The following is a 23,116-nucleotide window of genomic DNA, read 5'->3' as shown; positions in this document are numbered from 1 at the left end:
TATGTTCTCTGTCAACTTCTCAAGTCCAGCGTATGGTGTCACGTAATGGATCACTTGTGAGTCTGGAAAATTATTCTCAGCTATTTTTCGTACCTTATTAGTTTTATTACTGCTTATTATACATAATTTACGAGGTGTTTTCCAATTGTTTTCTTGTCCAATTATAGATAAGTCAATGTTATTGATGTCAGTTTGCCGAATGACTTTACATGGGGTTGACGAAGACTTGGCTTTTTTATTTTGACTGTTATTATTAGAACTATTATTGGATTTTCTTCTCTTTTTCCCCTTCGTTTCCATTTTATTTTGTTGTTCTAATACATTTTTCTCTTTAGTTTGTGGGTGTTGATTGCTTAAACTTTTCTTCTATTAGATGAATTATTTCCCACTGAAGACGAAAAATAGATAGTTTTTAGTTGATTCACATTTTTCTCTTTCTGTTCTAATTTGTCCTTTAACTTATAATTTTCGGCTAATAAGTTCTGATAGAATTTAGAAGATATTTACTAAGGAAGGAAAAAGATAACAACCGACCTCATAAAATAGAAATTATTTGTCAGTCGTTAAAAAATAAGATTATGTTTATTGTCAGAACACAAAACAACATATTTTCACTTTCGAAATTTTACGTTCCCACTCATAATAAAAAGGTTACAAGACTTAAAAAGTTACTACTTTATCGTTTTTTACCATATTCAATGGTATGTTGTCATGTGTGTGTTGTAGTGTTCATAAATCAATTCTGAAAGAACATAAGTACTGATAAAAATAGTTTCTGTGCCAAAAAACAAAAACAAAACGCTATCAGGGCAATGAGCATGAAGATAATAAGTATACTGTCACAAAAAAAATCCTCTGCGCATAAAAAATCCATATCACGCGTAAGCTAACAGTATGAAAAATATTTTTTGTGCTACAAAATAAAAACAAAACGTTGTCCGAGCAATGAGCATGCAGAAAATACCTACCTACATATTAGGGCGATTAGTAGCGCGGCAGCAGCGTTTTTGTAATGTGAAGGGACGCATCAGCTGTCACATAGTATGAAATTTTCGGCAGCGCGTCTGTCGCGCGTTTGTCGTTAAAATCGCCTAATTATGTGAAAGCGCTCATACTGTCACAAAAAAATACTCCTGCGCATAAAAAATCCCTTGTCACACATGTATAATGCTAAAATGTAAATATTTCTACGCTACTGGTGGCAGAAGGTGCAGAACCTGTTTGTAATTTTAATATCTTGTTGTTATAGTTGTTGTAATTCATGAAGCCAAGTGAGCTTTACAAGTGTGGTGGCTCGTTGTTCAAAAGTTTAGATAGATATTACATACACTATCGTTATGTGCATGTACAGGTACACACACAAGTAAAGCTCACTCGCCTTCGTGAGTTGCAAGAACTATACCACTTTCTAAGAAATATTTTTGTGATTTGATTTGTCCTCTCCCAGAGAGAAGAAGCGCGAGAAGGAGCGCGACGAGCTGTGGAAGCGGCTGGGCGAGCTGGAGATCAGCCACAAGCGCGGCGCGGGCGCGGCGCCGGCCAAGTGATGCCGCCCCCAAGCCACACATAGAATACTGCGATCCGTTTTATTTCCAGTTATGTATTGATATTTTCTATTCGATTACACTTTTGTTAATGACGTTATTAATTTTTTATACCTCTGATGATTCGTTCGTTCGGGTGTGAGCTCGGGCTGTCGGTGGATTCGGTTCGCTCGCGAGCGCCGGGCCGCGAGGTTCGGCCTCGTGTCGATTTACAAATTACTTTAGTGCTGTCGAAATGTCCGCGTCCCGAATGCACTGTCATTATTGTACTAGTATTTTATATACGTTTACATAGGTCACTAGTTTACTTTAGGGTTTTTTAATATTGTTAAATTGTTTAAATAAGTTAAAAGTTGTATGTATTATTGATGCATGATCGATTGTAACGCATTTCGGATCACCGATAATTGTATTAATCGGGCACCCAGCTTTCGGCTGAATATGATTGTACAAAAATTAATAGGGAATTTGAAGATGTAATTTGTTTAGAAATCGGGCCCGGGGCCGTCCGCCGCGCGGGTCCGTCCGTAGATCGTTGTATGAAATTTTCATTTAAAATTAGACGCTCGATTCAACAATGTAATTTTGTCGTACTATCATTTTGTATAGTTACATAGTGTAAATAGGCATTTATTTATTATAAATTTATAGCAGTGTGATTTTTATACATAGCGGCGGGAGTGGGACACTATTGGGCAATCGGTCGGAGCGAACTGGAGACTATTCTGTGGCACGCGTACAGCTCGGCTAACTGAAGCGTTTCTTTGATCATATTGGAGTAGAACAATGCTAAAAGTAGATATGATAATTTGTAAGGGAATAGTCATTAATTTGTATGATATTACTGTAGCGATTAATTTTTTCTATCATCACTTGTAGAGCGGCCGGCGGCGGCGCCCGGCACTCGAGCGCGACCACCGGCGCATCAGTATGTATGTATGTACACTATGAAGATGTTTGTTATGTAAAATGTATTAACATTGCAAAAATTATATATGATCTTAAATATAAATTACTATTATAGAACACAGTATGAAAATAAAAAAGTTGACTCACATGAATTGAATTTTTTAAGTGTAATGTAAGCGTAGGCGTCCCGCGCGCGGCGCCGCACTCCCGGCTACTTCCCCTAGTGACTACTCAGTTGCGCAACTGCATTGGAAATACACAAGAAATTTTCACATTACTCAGTTTTTCATTTCTCGAAACGGGGTCATGAATGTGGATAGTCATCTGTTTAAGTTAGTTATCCTTGGATGTTTGGGCTTGTTTCATTAAATCTTAGTGTTTCTGGATAAAATTGCACTGTACTACTTAGTACTGCAGTAAAACAAATTATGATGTACCTACTCAATGTCTCGGCCTCTAGCCTAGACATTGAGTAGTGAAAAATAAATGTGTAATAATAGCCCGACAACCTCGAACTCATTAGTAAACATAAGGTGCGTTGAACTGGCGTGTGGGATCGATATGCGCCGGCAACGAACCCAAGTTCAAGTTGGCGGATCGCCATGACTACGGCGCGCAAACACCGTCTACGGTGCTAGAAATACTCTATTACACCACGCCCATTACGACAGTTCTAAGTTGGCAAGGTGCTAGCTAAGTGGTTTTTCTCCTTTTATTTCGATAATCTTGGTGAGTGCTTAGGTCTACTTACGGTCTAAAATGTCCGTTGACCGTTCGAATATTGCTATAAAATAAGAACGTTCTAGGTCGCAATGAGGGTCACCGGCTCTCGGGTGTACAGTAGGCCGCCACCAGTTCCGAAGATGCCTGCAGGACTGGTGGAGTTGATGGAGGGCCTGACTAAAGATGTCCTCAAGAATAATCCTCCAGATGTATACGAGTTTTGTGCAGAACACATGCGCAAGCTGTTGGAAATAAGAGATGGACCCTGTAAGTGAACAAACACACTTTGGGAGATATTTTCGGTTATTCTTTTAAATATAGGTACAATAGTTTGCGTTAAAAATCACTTCTAGTAAAAGTAAGAAAGGTATAATCGAAATGGTGAAGGAAGTGTTCGTTAGTGTCTATATGTAATGTATAATTGTATCTATCGTCAAATCAAAGTGCATGTATCAACTTTGTTAAATATTGGATTCTAATCGCCAATCAAGGTACAATATAATTTATCGTTTTCCAACATCTTATGATTTATTTTTATAATAAGATAACTGTTATATATCTTCAAGATATGATATTTGTTGGCAAAACAGATTTTTAGTGAAATAAATTATTTAAATTTTGTAACGAAATAATATCTTCGGTTTTAGCAACAAAGAAAAGTCTGAGTTTGGAACGTAAAATATCTAAGGCTCAAGAAAAGGTAAGAAAAAGAGCAGAACAACGCTGGCAAAAATTCGATGAACTTCAGTTACAAGAGACAAAGATAGAAAAGAATGAAAACCAAACTTCAGATCAGAAAATACCTGCAGCAATCGATGATAACATCGAAAGTATTATCAAACCAGTACATCACAATGATTTGACTCAAGCTTCTGAAATCGAAATATCTTGCGAACCAGATAGTACCGAAAAACAAAAATTGCAAAATGATGCGGAACCAATTTTGGTAGTACCTACTGTAGAAGGCGAAAATGAAAAAGTAGCTGAACCAACTGTAGAAGGCAACCAAGAAGTTAAAGAAACAAAGTCCAATTCTCATATTCAACTTATACCTGTATTAACTGACTTTGAAAATACGGACTTGAGCCAAACTCAAGAGGATGATTGTGAGTCGAACATTGCGGCACCCGATTCAAATACAAAAGATTTACAAAATGTCAAAGAAGATAAATTGATTGAAAATATTGAGGTTGCTGATGTTAATAAAAATGCTCCTATTGTCATATCTGATGTTGCTGAAGTTGATAAACATGCTTCTATTGTCTCTACTGATGTTGCTGAAGTTGATAAAATTGACCCTATTGTCGCATCTAATGTTACTGAAGTTGATAAAAATGCTCCTATTGCCACATCTGATGTTGCTGAAGTTGATAAACATGCTTCTATTGCCTCTACTGATGTTGATAAAAATGATCCTATTGTCGCAGCTAATGTTGCTGAAGTTGATAAAAATGCTCCTATTGTCACATCTGATGTTGCTGAAGTTGATAAACATGCTTCTATTGTATCTACTGATGTTGCTGAAGTTGATAAAAATGATCCTATTGTCGCAGCTAATGTTGCTGAAGTTGATAAAAATGCTCCTATTGTCACATCTGATGTTTCTGAAGTTGATAAACATGCTTCTATTGTATCTACTGATGTTGCTGAAGTTGATAAAAATATTCCTACTGTCGCATCTGATGTTGCTGAAGTTGATAGAAATGATCATATTGTCGCATCTGTTGAAGATGTCAAAAACGACATCATAACTGTTGTGGTTGAACAGGAAAAACTCAATGAATCGGACAACTTAAGTATTCCAATTGGAAATGATACTGATTCTGCTTTTGAAGAAAACGATGACGCCATTCAAACTGATTCGGGTATTAGCTGCCTGGACTCCGGAAAAATTGAGGAGCACAATTTATCTGGTACTAATACCAATGTTGTTCCTGAAACTGTACCAAAATCTACAATAGAAAGTGATGGCGAAAATATTGTCGAAACTGATAAGATAACTGATTTGAGTTTAGAAAATCATATTGAAACAAATTATGATGGAAAAATTAAATCTAATGAAAAAGAGAATGAGGTCCATCAAGGTAATTTAAGGAAACTTGATGAAACAATCACTTCTTTATCTGATATTTACTCTGCCAATGATACGGAGGAATCTACTACTGATTTAGAAAAGGTTATGAACGAGGCCATTGAAAATACAAAAAGAAAAGACAGTAGTGCTGATGATTCGATAAAAGATAATATTGCATTGAATGATGAGAGTGATGCAAGTGAAAGTATTAATTTAGTTATTCATAGAAAAACTATGAATAACTACCCCGACCCCGAGGCAGAAGCTAATATTTTATTTAAAAATGATGATTCTAAGGGTACGAAACAATCGCACGATATTGACGAAGCCATGAATAATCATAAAACTGAGATTATTGAGTCGAAAAGGCCTAAACGCTCTCTGGATAATAATGCCTCTGACCAAAACGATGTTGACATCGCTACACACACATTGAACGATTCCATCAGTGCTATTGTAGCCGAAGATAGTGCTAAGGAAGCTGATACTACAATAGATTTAAATAAGACTCCAAAAAATGATAATTCTCACACAATGGATCTGGAAACGGCAGCAGTAACTATTCAAAAAGTATTCCGAAATTTCCTATTCAAAAGTCGAGCATCGACATTTGATGATTCTGTAACTGAAGAAAATAATCTATCAGATGACGATGAAAAGAAGGTGAGTATTTCCGTTATTATTTTTTAAAGATCCTTCCAGTAGGTATGTTTGAGCTTAGTTATCATATTAGCGCAGAATATAGGCATTTAATTAATCTTGAAGTAAATTAACCAGATGCATTTAGATACATTAAGTAATCGCATCTTCAATTAATGATGCAATTACATGTTGTTTAGTAATAAATTTTAAATGCATTAATGTTCATACCGTTATAACGTATATGTAATTATGCAATGCAAGCGCACCTTTCATAAACATTCCATGTAATATTACTTTCAGGACGAAGTTTTTTTACCTACAAATAATTTAAATAAAGAGAGGAGGCCTTTAGGCTTAAGCCGAATGGAGTCAGTCCTCCAAACAGTAAATGAAGAGAAATCTCTGTCTCTTTCAACTGATGACTCTTCTCTATCTAGTGCTGCTACTATAATTCAGGCTCATGTAAGAGGATTTCTGCTGAGAAACAAACTGCACTCCTTAAAATCTGCGTCTAGAAATTCATTGGGTGTTTCAAATGGTCCATCAAGCAAATCTTTGGATGCTGATGCGGACCAGAACAAAAACAAAACCGTTCTAAACATTCACATAGTCCCAGAAGGAGGGAACTATCTAAGCAGAGACGAAAGTATATTGACTTCAATGGATTTGTCCCTAGACGGCAGTCCTCCTTCATCAGTCAATTTGCATCCTTTTGGTTACAATACAAGCGAAAGAAGAAAACAATTGAAGCGAGAAGATGCCGTACAGTCTGTCTCGCCACCTAGTAATAATAGTGGCAAACTAAGCGAGGATGTCGATTCCGTTAAAGAGGTAACAATTAATGAACAAGATTCTAATGCAAATCAAGAACAGAAAGTATCTGGAGTTTCAATGTTGAAAGATGACTCTCAGCAAGATACAGATATAGGAAGTCTCGAAACTACTCCTACCACTAGCTTGACCGTTGAAACTGTTGTAGAAGACCAAAAGTCGTCTAACACTGATACAATGAACAGCCCTGAACCCATGACAGAGACTGCAGAAAATTCTAAAAAGGGTTTGATAAAACAGAGTTCAGATGAAATGGACGTTGTTACGCCATTTAAGGAAAACTCAACTATCAAGACGGTAGACACCAACTTACTACATTCTGGAGAATTCCATGACACAGTGCTTCCCACTAAGGTGTCACGGAATGATACACCAGTGGCCAGTGGTGAGTGAAGACATCTTCTATTATCAGGTGATAAACCTTTCCCTACTTTCAAGGCCATCGCATGAACTGCTTAGAATAGGCAATATTCTAGCTAAAGAGTGCTGAGCTAGGTAGTTCGTGTTTTGCTTATTTGAGCCTTGGCAGTTGTAAAATACAGTACGTTTTCTTCTTGGGTAGTTAGTGATATTGCAGGGTAGTCGTAGGTTTTGTATTGTTTGGCAAATGTATTGCGAAATAGTTATTTTACATAATTTACTATTCTTTTCTCAATTTTGCGTGTAATTTATTTGACTTTGAAATTTTTTGTTTCAGAATTCAATAATGTGATGGTATACTTCTTACTTTGGAATAATTCGTAGTATATTAATAATCATACGATAGCTTTTTATGTATAACATATATTGTACCTATCTCTTTCAATCACACGTAATTACAAGTTACAAATAATAAAGTTCTCTTGATATATTTGTTGTCAGATATTATTTAAAAGCACTACTATTTATTTAGTAAAAAAGCGTGCTATTTGTTCTTAATTTCAAAGATGAACAAAAGGCACGCTTCGCACATGGTACTGCAGGCCATGGACATGAGTATTTGAGAATAAAGGTCATAGCACACTTATCAACCCGCAAAGGGATCAACATCACATCACTTTCACGCGCAGTCAAACGAGGCGAGGCATTTATGTAACGGTGCGGATGTGTGCGTTGCAGTACGAAGTTTCATACAAATAATACTAATTTTATAAAAGTGGATGATTTTCTAGAAAAACTAAGTAGGTAGGTAATGTAGGTATACTTGCATACCATAAAAGGAGATTGCAATGGTAACTGGCAGCAGTCCTTTGCTGCTACTAGTTTTAGAAAATATAGGCATGCATGCCACAACGGGAGAGAGGGTATAATACAGCGACAGCACGTTTTTGTTGCACAAAATAGCACCTATTGCAACTACTATTTCTAATAATGTGGTATCGTTTGTAATTGATACAAATTTTTATTTAACAATATTTTAGAGATTTTTTTGGTTACTTAAGTGTATGTAATGTTAACTAAAAACACAACTCTCCTTCTGGCGCAGTCGGGTATGAGGCCCAACTCCTAAAAACTGAGAGCGAGGTTTTTTAGAAGTAGGTTCGCTCATTAGCACTTATGGGAACGACTGTTGCAAATAATGAGCCTTCTATGATTAGGGCATGGGTGTTCATACAAAACCTCGTAATAAAGTCTACAATAAAGAGGAAGGAAGGGTGTACGTTACTTCAGCTGGAAAGTAGCTCCTAGAGTGATATGAGTAGAATGTATAATTAGTTCCCAACGTGGTGTAAATGTACGCCGAATTAGAGATTTGTGCGTGCTGTCGTTTTGGTACAAAATGGAAAAAACGATTCCTGCTGGAGTAACGTTGTTCTAGCAGGAAAATTCTAAACGAATAATCGGAAAGAGAAAAACTGTGTACGAGCAGATAGCTTATATTTGTTCTATTATGTGAGCTGAAAGTGTGATTTGTGCGTCTTCAGGTTTTCGAGATTTTGCATTTCCTGCCAGGGCAGGGTAACGTTTTGCAGAATGCCCTATCTCAAAAACGTCTTGCCACTTTTAGAGAAACAGAAATTAAAAAATTGATTTGTCAAAGTCGAACTGACAGTGACACTGACAGTGATTGTTCGTTTGACTTGTGGTTTGACGCACAGATTTGACGTTTGGTGTTCGTGCACGCTCGCTTTGTTTTGCATTTTTTAATGTGTGAAATACTACAAAAATTATAGTTTACCTTTAGCTTGTTATTAGCTAAATTCATTACGATGCCTCTGCCTCCTGCTTTAGCAGCACGTCTTGCTAAGAGAGGCCTGTTGAAACCTAATTCTGGTGACTCCAACAACGATCAAGTTCCTGTGCAAGCCAATGAAGAGATCATAGCTGAAGATTATGATAGCAAACCTGAAGATCACAATAAAGAATACTTCTGGGAAGGCATTGAAGGAGTCAACGTTGATCCTATAAAGGGCCATAAAGGTTGTCCAAATAAGAATAACATTTATCATGAATGTTCTAAGTTTTGTGTAAAGACATGGAAACAAGGCAAATTGGTACCAGACGAATCGTATCTCGAGAATAAGAGAAAGGTACTGGAATTGTGGCCGTTGCCACCTGGGTGGGAGGAAGTGTATGATGAAGGTTGTGGTCAACATTACTTTTGGAATGTCCATAATAATTTGGTATCCTGGCTGCCGCCTGCACATCCACGAGCTACTCCTTCAGAAAGCGCTGCACACTTGCGAGAGGAGCGGTTACTAAAAGAAGGCGATGAAAGTGAGAACAGCAGTGATGAATCAGATCAGGAAGTTCCTCAGCAACCAACCAAAGAGAAACGACGTGAACGTAGGGAAAGGGAAAAGGAGACTGTTCATCGTCGCGATAAGAAGCGGCCCAGAGTCAAAGACAATGACTTAGATCCCATGGATCCAGCTTCATATTCAGACATTCCTCGAGGCAATTGGAGTGCAGGGCTGGACAGACATGCGAAGACTGGAGTTGATACTACGGCGTCGGGATCTTTGTATCAGATGAGACCATATCCAGCCCCTGGTGCAATCCTTGCAGCTAATGCCAAGCAACAATCTCCAACACCACCCTCACCTTAGATATGTTAATTTTACTGTGTAATAAATATGTATAATAATAGTATTTTGTTTTTAACATGGATTTGAATTCTTTTCCCCTTATTTTTACTATCAATCAAGGAGACAAATGACAGTTTTGAATTTTTTCCTGGTATTATTGTTAAACCAAAAACTTAATCATACAAGCTTCAACTTGTTGTGATCTTTTTAGTATTATACAAGGAAGGATTGAGTGGGTTATAAATGTATGAATTCAAATGGTTGTTCATTTTTGTTTTGCCCATAAGACAAAGAGCAGCTTTGTTTTTCAAAAGTAACCAAGTACAAACTATATACTCATGTGCTAATGCTTTAGAATAATCTGGAATACATAATATAAATACCATTTAAATTATACTTAAAAATAGTGGTAATAAAATAAAATAAATAGAAAACTAGTATTTTTATTTCTACTTGATCAATCACTGCTTTTCCTTTTTACTTGTTTTAAACAACTGTCTTCTCCCTAGTTGTCTGGAAGAGATTGGTTTACAGCTATAAAGGCCGCCTATTATACTATCTCATGAGTATTTCTTTCCTTCTTGTAGTGTACCTAAATGTGCACACTGGCTCACCGTCACACCAAGCGTCTCACTGCGGCACGTCCGTACTCGCCGGCGTCTGCCGTACGTACGACTGTCTCATCTGTGCGTACGACTGACTCGTCCCACTGATCCCACTCGTAACGACGTCACGTGACTGCCTATCACTGTCACTTGTGTACGTGAGACAGCGTATTGTATCTATCTAGTACGTAGATACAAACACTACACTTCTTGTTTTTTGTGTGTGTGTTTTATTATTATTTTGTCCTATTGCCATAGCATTCCAACCCCACGAGAAGTAGGTTCAAGAGTTAGGTCCATATTTTATTGGAAAGCCTCATTAAGTGTTTCTTTCTCTACCAAAAGTTATCATGTACAGCACAGGTACAACATAGTTAAGTACTAGCAATAAAACAACTAGAAATAATATTAAGCAGTTTATTTATATATTTGTGACAAGGAGTATTATAAATAAAAATTCATAACAATTGTAGTTAAATGCCAATAAGGAATGTCAAGGACTATTGCATCTAAGTATAATAACACACTTTATTTCATACATTTGGACCTACACAAAAGGGAAGCACTTCGTAGTAATGCCACGAAATATGTCAATATATCCTAAAGGCGGTCTAGATTAAACCAATAATATTTTCTACTTATCCTATTGTTCATACAAAACACATCATTTGATTAAATAGTACCATGATTTCCGCTATACTAGTTTCGATGTGGCACAAGTTTCTTGCCTTAGTATTTCGTCTTCACATATTATTGGCGATCATTTACTTGCTTTCGCTTTAATGTATACTAACAAGTCTTCTGACGTTATGACTCCCACGGGCCTCTGGATGTTGTCTGAGGAATCTGGAAATAAACATTTTGCTATTTAGTAATCGAATTAATAACTTTAGGCTTTCTTACTGTTGGGCCATTATCTAAAAAGAAGATTTAAAAGTTGAAATAGAAGCCAAAATTATTATAATAAACTTGTGACTATGGCATTTGAAATGGTAAACAGTTAGTGGACACTTAGGAAAAGTGGAAAAGTAAGTAGGTAGGTCGACAATGATAAAAGTGCTACAATGCAAACAATCATTTTGGAATATCCTACGGGAATATCGAAGTCTTTTTATTTCAATACCTGTTTTAACGGCAACGACGAAAGGTGCAATATCGAGTAAGCGCGACACGTGTCCCAGCGTGGATGGCTTGGCCAGATCCACGCTGTAGTACTTCTTCACTGTGAACTTGTCCAGGCCCTCCTCGGTAGATCCTGCGAGCGCGGCCACTCTGCGGCGCGCATAGTCCGCCGTGAACACTCCCACTATGCCCCTACGCCAAAAACATACCCATTAGTATTGTAATAAAGTGCATTTTCTATTGCCTATAGGTGAGTGTAGGTTACTAACGGGACTATTCCTACCGCTGCAACTCCTGTGTAGCCAGGGTCTACAGCTTGACCGCTAATAATAACCCAACCAGTGAAGGTCAAGTTTGTCCAGGGGGAAAGTTAACAGTCATTGGACCCGCAACGAAATTAATCAGAAGAACATAGGAGGAGGCCGAAGTAGGTTACTAACCATCAAATAAACCGAAAGTCGAGGACATCATAAGATAACATGCATCAATAGAGAATATTTCAGACATCATTTACAATTTTCATGCAGATGCTCATGTTAGGTTGGTTTGATGAAAGTATGCGAATTTATTCTTGATGCACTATGTGGTCGAAGAAAAATATGACAATATAAATGTATATTACTAAGCATATAAACAAGAAAAACATTAGCTTGAATCATTTAGGTTTGTAAAAGTAAAAACTGTAAAATTTTGACATGTTTAGTTTGTGACTTGACACCGTACTTGACACTGACTGACAAATTTTTATTTTTTAACAAGTCGATATTTTTATTTTTATACCTCGAATATTGATTAGAATGAGCAGAAATTTTATTCTTATAATTTTTTAAAAATATTCATAAAGCATTTTATACTTGAATTCATTCATAGCCATTTACCCAATTCATCTTTACAAAATTATTTATTTTAAAAAAAGTTCACATACCCATAAATACATGAAAAACTTACCCTTTGTCATTGACAATGGTGAGGAGCGGCGCGTGCGTCTTCCGTAGCGTGGCGAACGCCTCGGTGGGCGTGGCGCTGTGCGGGGTGCTGTGCGCTGGCTGCGGTATGTCTTCTGTCACGGTGTTGCCCCACCACCTGTAAAAACATATTAGACAACCATTACTTTATTATTATTTACTTTTAGGGACAGTTTCACCGGTTGATATAAAAGTAAATCATTATTTTAGAGAGTTTCACCGATCACTGATAGTTTGAGATAGTTATCTTGATTAACTAACAACTAGCCACCTCTAAGGTTTTCTCTGATCGAGATCCAAGACCTGTGGATCGCATAGATAAGTTATTAATAGGCTCTCTAAAACATTATTTAACCGCCTCTGTGGTCTAGTGGTAAGACCACCTGCTTCAGACGGAGAGGTCCCGGGTTCGATTCCCAGTGGGGGCAGATTTTTCTGTTCGGTTTGGTTGGTGGTAGGGCTTGTTCTAAGTCCGCCTGGCTAGCTACCACCATCTTACCTAAGTCTGTCGCCATAACAACAATGTTCACAGCATTATTGTGTTCCGGCAGTAAGATAGCCAGTTCCTCCGTGGTTGAGGATTCCGGGTGAAGCTCGCTTCCACCTTCGGCCTGATCGTCACTTACCATCAGGTAAGATACAGGCCAAGAGCTTCCTCGTTGTGGATAAAAAAAAAAATATCAAGTGTTAATTTTTATAAATAAATGTTATTTTCTTAGAAAAATTACAGGAAGCTATTATTTACGAATTCCACCCTGTATAATAGATATCTTCGACATAATAGTTTGCCCTGTTGTATGATAATTACGTTTACATAATTTTACTGATAATAATTCGCAGATAGTTTTATCTCTCATTATCCACAAAATGCGATGTCAAATGCTTGCATCGTTAAATGTTTATTTTTTATGACTAGTATTTATCTTGCGAATGGCTATAAGGTCGCACAGTGTTTATTATTTTAATCAATAATTACTTAGCAATAATAATAACATTCGTTCGAAATAATATTTCAGATTGCAGCTATTTAAAATTACATTGCCAAAATTAATTGCTGATTTCATGTAGATTATTCAGTTAAGTCTTTTGCTGCAAAATATGTGTTTACATAATTAGGTAATGAGTATTTAAATTAACCCAGCGAAATTATAATTACTTATGTTGTATAGTGCAAGCGATGTTGTACAATATAGAACGAATTACATTTGTAATTGGGTCGGCTTTTCCAACAATGCGTCGTTCCGGCCTCAATATAGAATCTATCAGTGCATCACAGGATATAATATCGACTTTTTTGTCGTTCAGAGCGATGACCTTGGTTGGAGCCCTGCGACTCTATTCAATAGTCGGGCATAAAGTTGGACGTCAGTTTGTGTTAATAAAATCTATTGAAATTTCTCCCATTTCAAGGCAGTTGGGTAGCTCGAAGTATCCAGTAAATAATGACGCTTCTATCAGAACCATAATATTTTCTCTTAAAACTTCACGAGCTCTCTATTATTAGATCGCGGCACCAACCGCGTGAATTTCGGTCTGTCACACAAAAAGGTTTTATCGTTTGAATGTCCAAAGCATACTTTCGGAAACTGGGACAAAACCTGTATATTTTACCCCGAGTCTCAAACTGTTTACCATTCCAAGACACAACTTAGTTATTAAGTATACAGAATTTTACCATTTTTAACCGACTTGAAAAAAGGAGGAGGTTCTAAGTTCGTCGGTACGTATTTTTTTTCTATGTATTTCGATTGAGGTGCGATAACTGATTACACAATTATACTGACCATAGCTTATCGTTGGGCGCGACGTCCTTGAAGCCGCGCGCCTCCATCCACTGGTCGGAGATGAACTTGGTCATGTAGTTGCGCACGTTGTCAGGCAGCAACACCACGCAGCGCTGGCCGGCGCGAAGACTCTTGGCGGCCTGTATTGCGCCCCATACTGCCGCGCCACTGCTACCACCTAAACATTTTTGAACAAAATTATTTTAGGGGCCGTTCAAGTATTACGTAAGCAGATTTCTTACCATTTTTTACCCCATTATTATTCTCTATCGTATTACCTTCGTAAAACCAAAAATCGCATGTCTTTATCCCTATCACGTTTGCAATGATGAAATAACTAACGATGACGTAATCATCATCTAGACCCCCTACCCCCCATGTCATCCAAAATAAGCAAAACAGAGACCCCCCCACCCCCCCCTTGGTGCTTACGTAATACTTGAACGGCCCCATTATACTAAGTAATTAATTCATTAATTTTTATAAGTAAAAAAACCTTCATGGTTTTTAAAGATCACTTTTGTACAGGTACTGGCTGTGCCCGCGACTGTGTACGCGTGAAAATAGTGTGAATAATATTTCCCGATTTTGCAGCACTTTTCTTTATGGCTTTGCCCCTATCGGCTGTAGGCTGATGTTATGTAGCCTAAAGCCTTCCTCTATAAACATGGGCTATTCAACACAAAAATATTTTTTCAAATCGGACCAGTGTTCCTGAGATTAGCGTGTTCAACCAAACAGACTGATGAATGCTGATTGCTGAGCTAAAAAATGCCAGGTTTTATGCGCGCAGTAATTTCGCACGCCGACAATACGCGAAATGCCTTTTTTGATGCAGTTATGGGTATCTATCAATGGGTACAATAGCACGGTAATAATATCATACAGTATTATAACTGCATATAAATGGACGAAACGCGAGCTTTCCTTCGAAATTCAAATCTCGGTACGCGCTCGACATGCAAAAGTCGGGGGTGTCGCGAATATGCCACAGTAATAAACGGACGATGTGTTGTTTTATAAACAGTAAGCGCTATTTTTCTAAAAATAATTACAAGTACATATTTATACAGGGTGTTAGATAAATAGGTTTATAAGCCGACACTAGACCATGTTAACATAGGTACCTACGCAATTACGCATATCAATGTTATGGTGAAGTCAGTGATATCATCATTTTATTTTTTTAATTTTCATACAAAATAAAATTTATAAAATCAGATTTCTATGAATATTAAAATTATTAAAATCATTCATACCATTTATATACCATGGGCTAGTGTCGGCTTATAAACCCATTTACCTAAACAACCTGTATAATAATCAAGCATTTTACAGTCGTAAATTTATAAGATTCGTTACTCAATTTTAATACTAATATTTTTTTTTTATTAAATCTACTAATCACAAAACAACAATCCTTTTTTATCCTATTTAATTCACAAAGTATTTTGTTAGTCAAAATAAAATAAAAATTACAATCACAAAATACATTCACAATAATAGATAAAAATTCTAAGTAGGCAGAAGTAATGAAAATAGGGTCTGCAAGTGGGCAGCCCTATTGCATGTTGTCATACGGTGACGTTCCGCGCGGCTGTTGACATTTATTTCAAAAATATGGCCGAGTTGGAATACTGGTAGGTATTATATTATTATCATGGCTATTTGTGCTCAGATTAAACCGTCACTTCCTGTTTACGGCAGAAGTGAAAATATCAAATCTCAAAACTTCGTATTTTCAGTGATTTTTACGGTCTGCGAATCAAGGAGCGCATTGTAAAAATATTTGAACTTTGTTGATAATGCTCACATAAATGGGCCTACGTTTCTCAACAGCAAAGCATTATAAAATAAGGATAGGAATCGCACTTAGATCGTCGCGAGGTAAATGACTATAGCATTCATGGGAAACACTTATCAATAATTATCAAGAGTATCCGTCAAGAAATACCTACTTCTTTTTCCTGTTATGAGTAGTAATTAAAGTAAGAAGGAATCAATGACATATTAGCGGTAAACAAAAATGTTAATATGCTACCACTTTTGGACCTTTATTGCTTTCATATCGCAAAATATTATTACATTTCTCTGTAAACATAAGGCGACGTCATTAATCTACACGTGCTAGAGTCAGCCAGAGTAGTTATTATGCAAGCTATGTCCACGTATATGGGACTTATCTTTGATTAAAAATAGATTACGCAAAAACTTAAACATCGCCCTAAGTAGGTAAGTCAGTTAACTGTAATAATATGTAAGTATAAATAATTTACGCTCCGTCATGCGTGCGCGTAGAAGAATAGCGCATTAAAATTGTGATTTTAGTTATCACTCAATGTCTAACGTCATTCACAATGCAATTTTTGCTGCAATTATCACGTTAAAACATTAGCAACATACATGCCAATAACGCCAAAGCGTTGCTAACGTGCTAAAATATAGTAAGGCGACAAGGGCATGTATAAATTATAACATCACGCTTTTACCTAACACTAAACTAAGGAGATCTGGTTCTATGGCGACTAGATAACAGATAAGTATCTTAAAATGATGACACTTTATCATGCTATAATTACGCAAAATTGCCAAACGTACAACTACCTAGTTTTACTTAATTGATATGTGCTCGTATGGTAGGTAGGTAATGCATTAAATCACCTTGCACCAGCTTCATACTTAAAAAGAACACCTGTACAAAAGTATTATGAAAAGTACGAACCGCAAAGTAAGCCTTCTTCCCTGATGAGCCTGCGGGACATCTTCAAGGCCTCGCTGTCCTCGGACTTCAGCCATTTGTCGACGACCGCGCGGTCCAGCGTCTTCGGGAAGAAATCGTAACCGATGCCTTCCACCTGTTAGGGAACAGAATATAACACGGTTTAATAAGAAAACTAAACTAAGTCATTTTCTACTTAAATTGTCCTGTTAATACATTCTGATATTCTTTTTTTATTTTTATGCATAATATTTTGAGAGTCGCATTCGAATAAATTATGACCCGCCACACGGGTCGCTTCTATCTTATTCTTCTGGCATCTTAAGCCACAGGCACAGTAATTTAGCTTGTTTTGCTGTCGTCCGAAACTAAACTAATAACGCACCCGAAATACGAACCAATCTACCTATCTAGCATGTAAAATTACATTTTATTTAGGTACGGTTCCTGCTGCAGGAATTAACTGAAACCGAAAAACATAATTTACCTACTTAAATACCTATTTCTTCTTTTTTGCAGTCAGCTAGAAACAAAACCTTGTGCAAACCAAAACAACGCGTAATAGTCGATAACTCTGTTTATATCCAATGTGCGAGTGATTGTGCCCAGCAAGACGCAACCACGATGCTCACATTCATCATATTTGCAAATATGTTTTCATCGTTATAGACCGTTATAGCACAGAATAATAATAAGTACTACGTTATACTGCGAATATTTATTATTTACACTAGTTCGAATATTAGTAACTTTATCAGGTTCACGTCACGATCTCGTAAGCCGTCGCTAATTTTATCGATATGTTTAAATTTTTTGCGACCCTGACTGGATTGTACCGATTTTAATAAAGTATGATAAAACACTTTGGTCACGTTTATGATTACGTAAATGTCTAATACAAAAATATTATGTGAAACGAAATCAATAATTTAATTCATCAAACCCAACATAAGTTTGTAGTTAATAGCATCGCGTAAACAATCGTTGGTAGCTCCACGTAGATTACTCCAATAGAAAAAAACACAGATTAAATAGGACTCTTGGGGTGTTTTTATTCACTTTATCCTCCTCTTGGGGACCTTTATTAATAAAAATGCTTAGATAATGACAACCGCGTATCTCCACGCGTATCATTATCGTGCTTATGAAAAAACGATCGGCTTCATGTAATATTCAGTTCAGAGTTCATCTCGAAACAGATGGCCTTAGTTGATAAATCGTTGTTCCATAGAAACTTCATTTTGCTTTATAATATTATCACTGAAAAGGATAACTATACCTAGATATGAAGAGACATTATAATATCGACTCGCAGAGTACCGAGTAATGCGGAAATAAAACGTAGTTAAGTAGGTAATGTGAGGTATTTTGATCGTTATTTAAGGATAGATAACTATATCTAGGATCCTCCACTAGGAGGCTGAAAAAATAACGAGATCGTGCTTTCTTGCGTTCTGGGGTGGATTGCGGTCCAGCAGTAAACCTAAACTTTTTGCTGACACAATGATGAAGATCAGTGTCGGAGTAGAGCCATGCTATCTAAATCAATATGCCATCAGTGGCAGGCAAGTGGCGCCGAAAGCGAATGCTTAGGTATCTAAAAAGTTATTCCTTTTGATGTGAAAGACGAAAGTTACGTCTAAGGTCCGCCAAAAGATAATCTTGATCTTTCGATCAAAGTCATCGTAATACCAGTAGGTACTGAAGATGTCTATTTACCTCGTAATACGTGACGTCTGTCTTGTTGAGGTCTTCTGGCGTGGCGAGGATGGATCCGTAGGGGTCGATCGCCACCACGATGCAGTTGGGGCAGCGCTCCTTGATCTTGTTTCCGACGCCTGATACCGTGCCGCTGGTACCCGCGCCTATTACCACCATGTCCACGGAGTCGTCCAGAGACCACAGGATCTCTTCGGCCGTGGTGTCATAGTGCGCCAATGGGTTGCAAGGGTTGTTGTACTGGAGGATATTGTTGATGACAGCATTAATTAATAATTCCAAGAAAGAAACCAAAAAAAGTATTTCATCTCTAGCCCTGATAATCGAGTTTTTCTGTTATTAGATTTTTTAAAGTAGCTTTGCTTTCGCGCTCGTGTGACGTCATATTTCTCTTTGAGTTATAAAAGCTAAGTATAAAAGCTCATAAAATGTATGTCAATTGACTGGTGACTATTATTAAAATAGGTTTGAGGCGAGCGCGTATAATTAAATTCCCGGTTGCGTGACATAAAGAAGAGGAAACTAAACCGTGTTTTTAGCAGTAAACAATATTTTATCAGAAATCAGCTTCCCCCTTTTTTGAAGTCGGTAAAAAAAAACACATGCGGTTACAAATGTTACAATTAATATAATCTTTATGGTGTTTAGTAACGCTCAAAATTAAATAGTGACATCCAAACCTCATAATCGACTTTACCTTGATTTGGCCTTGTACAGGCGGATCGAAACTTTATTTATTTTTAAAAGAAATCCCCTACCCGAAAAGTTTAGTAGAGTTGGCGACGAAATCGCCTGTTATCATTAATCCCAGATTATTAGCAGATAACAAGATTATAATTGCACTCGTTAGTGTAATCCGATTAGCCTGATTTATTAATGAAATAATAAATGTAAAGATTTAAAACCAGACCAAATGTACATTACGATAGCAAATCTAATCTGTATGGAAAAACATTGGTTGGATTACTAGATTTTACCTAGTGCTATCTGACTAACTTTTAACAATATTATAAAGAAAATAGGTCACTAAATAAATAAAAAATAATACATATAAGTAGGTACAAGAATAGATTAAGGATAAAATATAAACTTCTTATTACAATGTATTTTTACAACAGGACAGAAGTTTTATGCAATATTTACCTGGTCCAAGATTACTGCATTGGGTATTTCTTTTGAGAGGCGGTGAGCAACCATAATGTTGCTGTCGGGGTCTGTTGATGCAGCCTCTGTGGGGGTCCTGACAATCTCCGCACCCAATGCCAACAATGTGTTCACTTTTTCATCAGACATTTTTTCAGGAAGCACTATTATACATCTGTAGCCTGAAGCAAAAAAGATACTATTAATACCTTAATTATAACATAAAGAGCGCGATAAAGTTTTACTGTGACTGACAAAATTCCACGCGGGCAAAGCCGCGGGCAGAAAGCTAGTTATAATATAAAAAAAAATTCAAAATTCAAATTGTTTTTATTGTGAAATCACAGGTAAATACATAAGTCAGGTCATAAAATGTTTGCAATAGATCAGCTGTGTTCCGCCGCATGGGCATACAATAATTGAAAGATACAGAATATTAATTGATGAAATGATAGGCAGTACAATTTTTTATAATACAATATTAATGATATACATATAAAATTAAAGCAGCTATTTTTTTGTAATGTAAAATTGTAGCAACTATTTTATGATATAAAATTGAGGTAGCAATTTATGTAGTAGAAATTACAAAGTAAAAATTAAAGCACTTGTTACCTTTGACTGCAGCAGCAAGGGCCAAGCCAATGCCAGTATTCCCTGAGGTTGGTTCCACGATAACAGACTTTCCAGGGACAAGTATTCCTTTGCTTTCAGCGTCTAGCACCATTCGATAGGCAATGCGGTCTTTGACAGAACCTCCTGGATTTAGGTATTCACATTTTGCATCTAAAAGTTTAAAAATTCTATTAATTAAATTTATAGAAGCTAGATTGAATGGATAAATTAAAATGAAAACATGAATTTTCTTATACCTAATCTCATAAATTCAATTACTTACACATTTCACACTGAATGCCTTCTTGCTGAGGTATCTTTGAGAGCTTAACAAGGGGAGTATTACCAATGACATGGAGTATGTCAGGATGAACTTTTTGATTTCGGTCTCTGAAAGTAGAAGTTAACTTTAGCCCTACATTAGTTTTGTAAGTACTTAAGTAGCAATTTCAGATAAAATAATTAAATAACTATTATATTATTGTTGTGACTAACTAACATCCGGCTGCACAATGTTAAATTAAAGTAATTTATTTAGCTAGTGGTGAATCAAGGAATTAATTTCATTAGTGTTACGTGAGGTCCGCGAATTTATTTTGGGAAAACATTTTTATGTAGAAAAATAAATAAAAAGCTTGTAAACAAGAAACAACGATTTTTATTAATAAACTTATCCGGTTTTCGAAGCCGAAAATTAAATAAAGTTTCGCGTACGGATGAGTTTCTAAAATAAAGGTTAAAATTAAAAAGTTAACTTACAGTGGTTTCACAATGTGAGGCATTTCTTTGAGATTAAAGAAAGCCGATGTTCCATTTGATAATCCATTTTCCACATGATTGGACATTTTTCCTTTTATGAATAGCACGCTGCAGAGGAAAAGTTTTTTAAATACTTGAGTTGAATGTTATAATGATCTAATTCGTAAGCGGTTAGAAACAGTAAGATGATTGTAAACAAAAAAAAAATGCACTTGTCTCTCAGTGTATGAAATTATGATTAATAAACTTTATTTTAAAAGATTAGAAGTAACTAACTTCAACAAAAGCACCTGTTAGTCCGCAAACTCGCGAGAATTGAATGAATTGAATTTTGTTCTTTGTGTCAATTGTCAAACCGGTATGAATGAAAGAAATGAATGAACGAGTGAAGAGTACGTAACAATCGTTCATTGACCTCGTCAATAGAGAAGCGCTAACTACCGATTGGGATTTCAATAAATCGATTTAGGTAAAAGTAATGTAAAGATTTAGGTAATCGTACTTCATGTATATTATTGTATTGGTATACTATATTTTATGAATATGAAATGAAGTTATTCTATTCAAAACTCAATTCTTTTTTAGTTTTTCACAATATTTTCCGCTTTTGCAACATTTTTAGGGTTCCGTAGTCCTGACAAAGTCGTCAAAGCCGACAGTGGTGGAATTTTTTTTTTAGGATAGCTCCGCTACATTTAAAGTAAGGATGATTTTTTTTTTCATCTTCTATCACATCGTGGGGATAGCTCTTTTAACAGGGGTTTCTAAAGACTATTTTTCGATTTAGGGTTCCGTTTGAAAATGTTAAAACTTAAAGTGCCAATTTTTGTTCGAGCAGGGCGTCCTCTAAAAACTAAACTGTTGACTTGAAAAATTGCCAGCCTGAATGAGGGCTATCGTTTTAGCGCTCACCAGTTGGCGCCACTGTAGAGTAAGGTCCTGTCACTTGCTAGTAGCGAAGACAGTGGCGCCAACTGGTGCGCTAAAGTGGTACGAGGACTATCGCATTTGCACTCATCAAGATGGCGCCACTGTAGAGTAAGGTCCTGTCAATCGCCAGGGGTGCCAACTGTTAAGTATAAAAACGATAGCCCTCATTAAATTCAGTTTGCCACAGCAAAGCAAAAAAGGACATCATCCATTTTGGTCCAAAATCAAAGTTCCGGCCAAAAAATAAAAATGCTGTATTCTGATAGAACACGTCCGCCTTAGCATTTGTTACTATGGCACCAAAGCTGTAGCACCACTGTGCATCGTAGTATTTGAGTTCTAAAAGTCTGTCTTTTTAACCCTTAAATGCATAGTGTTGCCATATGTCTACGAAGTACTTTTTTAATTATAGCAAGTAACACATTTTACAAGCTTTTCTGAATGTACGCTAATATCATAGAAAACATCCAAATAAAAATAAAAAAACCGCAAATGAAGGTAGATTTGAAAAAAATTAACCGATATTTGACGTAGCGATCGCGAAGGGGGAAAAATTGGTAGTGTTAAAATTTGTGGTATTTGAATTTCAGATTCAGTGAGAATTAATTGCTAAAACGATTGGAAAAAAATACATACGTGTTAGAAACAATGTAAGAATTCATTATTATAACTTATTTTTTTGGTAATCTATCCCGAATGTACCTCCGACTTGCTTTTTGTGTATGTAGCCAAATGTCTACACCATGCGTTTATACTATAAAATTGTTCGATAGGAATTGTTGTATGGTTTGCTTATTTGGCTTTTTTTTTCAGCATGTTTGGCTCGCTAATTGAAAAGGAAATTGAGGCAGCTCTTGCTGCTTTAAATGATGGTGCAGTCTCAGAAGATGATGAAAATTTAGATGATGATAACATCGATTATTACCCAAACGTACGCGATTTATTGCATAATCTGGATGAGGAGTCCATAGATCATAATCTACCCTTGGAACACAACGAAGATCCTCCCTAGTAGTCTATGAAG

At 36.5% G+C, this 23,116-nt stretch overlaps 3 protein-coding genes, 1 long non-coding RNA gene and 1 other non-coding gene across 8 annotated transcripts; 4 read left to right on the top strand and 1 right to left on the bottom strand.

Moving 5' to 3' along the window:
- The first annotated feature begins 1,423 nt into the window (after window positions 1-1,423).
- Window positions 1,424-2,730, top strand: LOC114351885 (uncharacterized). The gene is made up of 2 exons (XR_003655816.1): window positions 1,424-1,595; window positions 2,424-2,730. It is a non-coding gene; the product is annotated as an uncharacterized LOC114351885 (long non-coding RNA).
- A 145-nt stretch (window positions 2,731-2,875) lies between these two features.
- Window positions 2,876-7,822, top strand: LOC114351892 (uncharacterized). Of its 3 annotated transcripts, none has more exons than XM_028303238.1 (5): window positions 2,876-3,182; window positions 3,260-3,443; window positions 3,824-5,913; window positions 6,193-7,108; window positions 7,421-7,822. In XM_028303238.1, the coding sequence occupies exons 2-5, from the start codon at window positions 3,266-3,268 to the stop codon at window positions 7,465-7,467; spliced, it is 3,231 nt and encodes a 1,076-aa protein (XP_028159039.1). In that variant the 5' UTR covers window positions 2,876-3,182; window positions 3,260-3,265; the 3' UTR covers window positions 7,468-7,822. The 3 variants fall into 3 exon arrangements, with proteins under 3 accessions (XP_028159039.1, XP_028159041.1, XP_028159040.1); XM_028303240.1 differs by having other exon boundaries at window positions 6,193-7,135; XM_028303239.1 differs by having other exon boundaries at window positions 2,876-3,443.
- Window positions 7,823-8,794: 972 nt separating this feature from the next.
- Window positions 8,795-9,824, top strand: PQBP1 (poly-glutamine tract binding protein 1). The gene has a single exon (XM_028303235.1). The coding sequence runs from the start codon at window positions 8,913-8,915 to the stop codon at window positions 9,750-9,752; it is 840 nt and encodes a 279-aa protein (XP_028159036.1). The 5' UTR covers window positions 8,795-8,912; the 3' UTR covers window positions 9,753-9,824.
- A 950-nt stretch (window positions 9,825-10,774) lies between these two features.
- On the bottom strand, window positions 10,775-21,539 carry LOC114351865 (cystathionine beta-synthase-like). Of its 2 annotated transcripts, none has more exons than XM_028303209.1 (11): window positions 21,439-21,539; window positions 21,163-21,270; window positions 20,687-20,793; window positions 20,404-20,574; window positions 19,789-19,970; window positions 18,646-18,885; window positions 16,930-17,062; window positions 14,208-14,385; window positions 12,407-12,541; window positions 11,460-11,650; window positions 10,775-11,182 (listed from the first exon to the last, which is right to left on the bottom strand). In XM_028303209.1, exons 2-11 carry the CDS (start codon window positions 21,246-21,248, stop codon window positions 11,097-11,099), a joined length of 1,509 nt encoding a protein of 502 aa, XP_028159010.1. In that variant the 5' UTR covers window positions 21,249-21,270; window positions 21,439-21,539; the 3' UTR covers window positions 10,775-11,096. The 2 variants fall into 2 exon arrangements, with proteins under 2 accessions (XP_028159010.1, XP_028159011.1); XM_028303210.1 differs by having other exon boundaries at window positions 21,453-21,471.
- TRNASTOP-UCA (transfer RNA opal suppressor (anticodon UCA)) lies at window positions 12,780-12,851 on the top strand. Its single transcript has one exon. It is a non-coding gene; the product is annotated as a tRNA-Sec (tRNA).
- Window positions 21,540-23,116: the final 1,577 nt, after the last annotated feature.

The sequence above is a fragment of the Ostrinia furnacalis genome, unplaced genomic scaffold (assembly GCF_004193835.3).
Source record: "Ostrinia furnacalis isolate ACB-3 unplaced genomic scaffold, ASM419383v2 OfSCF1217, whole genome shotgun sequence".
Classification (NCBI taxonomy): Eukaryota; Metazoa; Arthropoda; class Insecta; order Lepidoptera; family Crambidae; genus Ostrinia; species Ostrinia furnacalis.
The sequence above is the reverse complement of the archived record's forward strand: the minus strand, read 5'-3'. Positions and strand labels throughout refer to the sequence as shown.